At 44.1% G+C, this 5,748-nt stretch overlaps 1 protein-coding gene across 1 annotated transcript; it reads left to right on the forward strand.

Moving 5' to 3' along the window:
• The first annotated feature begins 3,179 nt into the window (after window positions 1-3,179).
• gbp (glycogen synthase kinase binding protein) lies at window positions 3,180-4,974 on the forward strand. The gene has a single exon (XM_074654440.1). The coding sequence runs from the start codon at window positions 3,352-3,354 to the stop codon at window positions 3,895-3,897; it is 546 nt and encodes a 181-aa protein (XP_074510541.1). The 5' UTR covers window positions 3,180-3,351; the 3' UTR covers window positions 3,898-4,974.
• The last annotated feature ends 774 nt before the right edge of the window (window positions 4,975-5,748 follow it).

A 5,748-nucleotide genomic window follows, 5' to 3' on the forward strand; every position in this document is an offset into this window, starting at 1 on the left:
ATGAGTTCCGCAGTTTACCTCTTTATTAACACCCTGCCTCTAAATACAGAGGAGCCTCCACAGCTGTGACTTCATGACAGGCCCTGAGTCCTGCAAGACCAGAACCTGACCTACAGTATGACCCCCTGCAGGCTCCCTATAGGCTCCAACAGAGCAGTGTTTTCTATGTATGTTGTTATTTGATTAATCCCTTCCTTAGATCAACTGATGTTTATCTCACACACACACACACTGAGGGATTACAGAAGGTCTCACAAACAAAGAAAGAGGATGAGGTCACACACACGGCGTTCCTGTTGTGGCGGTGCGTTCAGGGAACCTGTGAGAGCAGCAGCTGCTGTTGCTGACAAACAGGAATTGTATTTGCGTGGCGGTGGGGCTGTTTACCACCGCCGCTGACTCACATACAGGAAAACATGAAAGAGAGGAAATGTGTGACCCACTTTTCTGCCGGCTCACTTCCTCGTGTTGTGGGCCTACTTTTCAGTGTAAAGACACAAGTACCCAGTAGTGGAAGTTTGTTCATTTTAGTCGTGATTTTGTGCAGTTTTGGGTTTACTTATTCAATATATGCAGTGTTGAAACACAAGCAGACACACTAAATGGAACACCTTAATACATGTGCAGTCTAGTAGGCCTACAGCAGCTTACAAGCTTATGTTTTTATATTCTTCAGACTCTGTCGGGGAGGTTTTGATTCAACTCTAATGTCGCATTCACACCAAGAGCGAAGCGCACAAGTTGGACCGCTGGGATCATTTGTGTTCATTCGCTCTAGGCATGCCGGAGAGGAGAAGGAGCTTGCCTCCATAGATACCAACAACTTTTCTTACCGCCATCAAAAGGATGCTGAAATAACACCATAATGATGTTTATTTGAAAAAAGTTTGAATTCATGCTTTGTCAGGTCTGTCTGCAAGACAACAAGTAAACAACTTTTAAAATGCTTTTTTTCTGATTGGAGTTTGGATGGATCAGTGCCAGGCTATGCAGCTGCTCCATCAACACTCAACATAAAGTCATCTAGGCATAAATACGGCAGCGACGTTGTTGTTTCTACCATAGACAGTCTGTGGTTTCTACACAGAGTTTGGTCCGGTCTCTGTACAGATGTGATATACTATCGTAGTTCTGGGTGACCAGACACATACAAGATTTATTTCCTCCATTTCTGATTCAACAACGTCAGGACGTCAGTGACGACAGGAGGACAATCTCAACGCTGATAGGCTTTCACCACACAGTGTCTCTCAAATTTCACGCTCAAGTTGAAATATTTCAACTCCCACGAATACGACGATGCGAAAACGTGAATGGTCCTCCCTAAAGCCAGTTGTTGTAAGAGTAGCAACATCAGCGCCCAGTAGCAGAGCTACGCTTCCACCATTTCGGACCGAAAGCGAACAACCGGACGCCTGTAAAACATCCACCTACAATGTGCCGTACAAAAGTAACACTAAATTATTTCTATTCTATTGTCATATTATACCAAAATGGCCTGTGTTGAAACAATAAAATATTATAAATATAATAAGCGTTTTCTGTCCAAAATGGCAGCAGCGGCGGAGTTTCGTCTCTTTGCTTCTATACTCTTTGCCCGCTGCCTATGTAGATATAAACAGCTCATTCTAAGCTAATGAAAACACGATTCTTATTATCAGGTGGTTATAAACTAAAGAAAACTTATTTATTAATATTATATTCCATTTCTACCAATAGATCCCCCTAAATGGTACACACTGGTCCTTTAATACAATCTTTATTCAGCACCTTTACAACCAGACAGATAACAGAAGTAAAACAGTTAACAAACACACCCCAACTGAAATATCATATTTCACATATTTGAAAGTAAATGCACTATAATACACCATTGTTATAAACAGTACAGTAGTACAAAATAAAATATATGTTATGCTATAAACTGCTTGTTTTGACTTGGAGAGGTCACCTAAGTGTTGTTTGTTTTCTGTTTCAGGAAGTGATGGCAGTTTATCTTGCTTTCACTCCCAACTGCCACAACCTCACTGGAGACCAGTATGACTGGACTCATGCTGCTGCCGCCATTGACACACACAGGAAACGTGAGCCGGTTCCCTCTGATTGGCTCACATACCACATGGTGGCTGTGATAGTAGCTCCTTGTATGGACATGAGGGCTCTCTCTCTGACTGGAGCATCAGGTTTAGCCCGGCTGCTGTTTCTCAGAAACAGAAATGTACACCGTGTTCTCCCACAGACACACACCCTCCCTCCACTCCTATTGTCAGTGTGTACACGCTGGATGCCAGCAGCAGCGCCTCACATTTACACATCACACCCACAGCCAACTATTTAAACTGCAACCATGTATTTACACATAGATTATAGCCTATTACAGACTACTTTTGGTGTCCAGCCAGAGATACAGTATATGATTTTATTACATGTTCAGTATGATGAGATGTGTCTGATTTGAAGTGTTTGTTTAGACAAATGAATCATCATTCTACATGTATTATTTGACCTATCAGATGCTGTGACTGCAAATGTTTTATCATCCTTTATCGCAGACCTTATTTTGATAGCCAAACATGATGCATCCTTTGTGTTTCCAAGTGGAATTTGTGACTAATCTTAATACCACGGAGACAACATTTCTGATAAAGCCTAAGCAGGCATCAGAATGAAATGTGTGATAATAAAGTATGTTTTGACGTGGCAATATGGCTGCAACTCCTGCACATAATTTGGTACAACAATGGGTTTGATTCGGTGCTTATATACAATACATCTCAACATATATTCTGATGTATATTCAGCATGTGCTCGTTTATAAATTAACACGTTTGGACACTTAAATACAGATTCATGTTTCATAAATAAATGTGTTTGTTTTGCTTGGACAGACAGCAGCAGCAGCAGAGCAGACAGTTATGAGTTATGTAATGTCCATTTGAAGGGGAGCAGTCCAACTCCAAAACGTGGTCGGGTTGAGGTAAACCGGATCACCGGTAAAACAGCGTAAACGAGCGTTATATGTATATTTTTGCGTTAAATAGTTGTTAATTATTGTTTGAATTTATAAAATATAAGTCCGTTAATTCATTACTTGAATCATTTATAGCAGTGTGATTTATTTTGGTTTAAAAAACACCCCTCCTCTTTTGCAGGGAACATGGTTCAGTCCAGGACGCGTCACCCATTGTTTACAAATGAACTGTGTTGCTGGTTCCTGCCGAGCTGAGCGGCGTGGTGAAGAGCGAGGAGAAGAGAGGAGCAGAGCATCCATCGGCTCTCAGTCAGTCAGTCAGACACACAACAACAACAACACTGAACTCACTCACACAACACTGACTACAAGCCGCAAGCATGCCGTGTCGGAAGGAGAACTACATCTTTTTGGAGCAGTCCGTCACCGTGGACTCTAAAGAAGTGGACGCGCTGGTGGTGAAGATTGGCGAGGCGCTGCAGCTCCACAACAACAACAACAACAACAGCGGCGGCGTCCACCACCACCACCACCAGAAGAAGACGGTGTCCGTGTCCATGGCCTGCCTGCACGGCGGGGTCAAACCGGTCAGCGGTTTGAGCTCGGGAGCATCTCCGGTGCAGAAACACCAGGGCTGCTGCATGCGGCTCCGGGGACAGCACCGGGGACACCACCGGGGGAGCAGCCGGGCGAGTCCGTACCACGTCACCGGATCTAACGGAGAGACGGACTGGGACCAAATCAAACCGTGGAACAGGAAGAGGATCACCGTGGAGGAGGACGATGATCCGCACCGGCTGCTGCAGGAGCTCATTTTATCGGGTAACCTGATCAAAGAGGCCGTGAGGAGGCTGCAGTTCACCGCGGCGGACTGTGCAGATTTACCCAACAAGACGGTGCCGGCGGCGGACAATGTGCCCTCCTGATAGCGTCTAAAGGACGGACCAGGGGACGTGGTTCACCGCCTCGTCTCCTGGATAGACTCAAAAACTGTTTTAGAACTAAATTTCACAGGACTGGTAGCTATGTTTTTCTAATTTCATCCATTGTGTGTGTAACGTTGGTTACGCTACGTCGGGCAGCAGTTAGCAGTTAGCTAACTAGCCACCCGGCTAATGACTTGTTTATGTCTGATGCCTCCTTGTGGCTCAGAGACTCTGGGGTGCAGTGGAGGTTTTGCCGACCTTTTATCGGCAGTAAAGGGGGTTTATTTGTTTTTTCACCCCTTTTAAAGGCTAATGTGATGTACAGATGAAACTACACATCACATTGAGTGTTTTTGTGTGTGATTATGTGAACATGGAGTCCTGAACAATGGCTTTGATGAATGGTTGAGTCACACAGGAAGTCCCAGCTCATTCATTTCTTATTTACCACTGCATCCTGGGATGTGAGTTCATGTGTTGTTTATTTGAGGGGGGGATGGGAGGGAGGGAGGTTTGCTCTCATGGCCAGCCATTCCCTGCTGTGACAGACCTTTATGATGGGGGGGTTCATTTTGTTTACAATCCAATGCTGGGTGTTGATAGCTGCTGTTACAGAGAGAAAGGAAGTGCCCCCTCCTTATTCTCCATTCAGGTTGTCCTTTAACTTGGGAGCAGCTCATCTCACTACACCTCAACCAGACAAATCAGTGACATGAGCTGGTTTGTATTTAAAACATAAAGTTACAGGACTACACTCTGTCAACAGCAGCTCTGGAGATCTTTCTCAAAGAAGAGAAAACACACCCTTTTCCCACAGGGCTTTGGATGATGTGTAACTTTATTTGTAATGTGTTTTTTTGAGGGGAAAGGTCGGCTGTCACGTGACAACACTTTTGTGGTGCTTTCGCCTTTTGGAATTCCTACGATGAGTTCTGTTTTGTTTTTTTTGTATTTGGTTCTTCTCTCTGTAAAGAAAAATCACCACGACTGCTTCGTAACGAAGTATCTGATAATGTTCCTGAGTATTCAGGGCCTTTTTTTTTGTCGTCTTAATAAACTCATTTTTGTTTTTACAAACCTCTGTACGTCTTCTTCTCTCACTTCAGGAGTTTATCCTATGTATGGAAATGTTGCTTACCCTGGGTCTGTGAGTGTGGGCAACGTGGTCTTGAAGGACACATGCTCATTATCAGCCTATAAATACCTCCCTCCCCCCTCCTGCAGGCTCACAGCAGGCAGGCATGACGCCAGCGGTGAAAAACATGTTTTGCTCCAGTGGCGGAGTCCTGAGCCAGCCAAGGTCCAACACATTGTTTATACCGGCTCCCTCTGCTGTCGCTGCTCGGTTACTGAGGGTTTGTGTCGTCATCCATCACAGCAGCAGCAGACGGAGCTGACGGGGCAGCTCACATCATGTTTTTGGTCTCTGGGTGGATGTTTGACCCCCAGATGATCACGACAACAAACTAATCCTGACTCACATTACAGACTGTAAACACTCACACACAAACTGCTGCTCTCTGTCCTCAACTTAAGTCTTATTGCACTAAAAGCCATGATATCTTCCATTAATCATGTAGTGGATTAAATATAAACAATTTGGGCTGTCAGTCGATTAAAATATTTAATCGCATGATTTGCCATAGTTAACCGCGATTAATCAGTTCAAAATGTACCTTAAAGGGAGATTTATCAAATATTTAATACTCTCATCAACATGGGAGTGGGCAAATATGCTGCTTTATGCAAATGTATTTATCCTCCTTCACAACAAGCTAGTATGACATGGTTGGTACCAATGGATTCATTAGGTTCATAGGATACCAGTAACTTCACTCTGGCACTAAAACC

This window comes from Sebastes fasciatus, chromosome 12 (assembly GCF_043250625.1).
Source record: "Sebastes fasciatus isolate fSebFas1 chromosome 12, fSebFas1.pri, whole genome shotgun sequence".
Lineage (NCBI taxonomy): Eukaryota > Metazoa > Chordata > Actinopteri > Perciformes > Sebastidae > Sebastes > Sebastes fasciatus.

Coding starts and splice junctions, on each gene's coding strand:
- gbp (XM_074654440.1), top strand. CDS start 3,352: ATGCCGTGTCGGAAGGAGAACTACATCTTTTTGGAGCAGTCCGTCACC.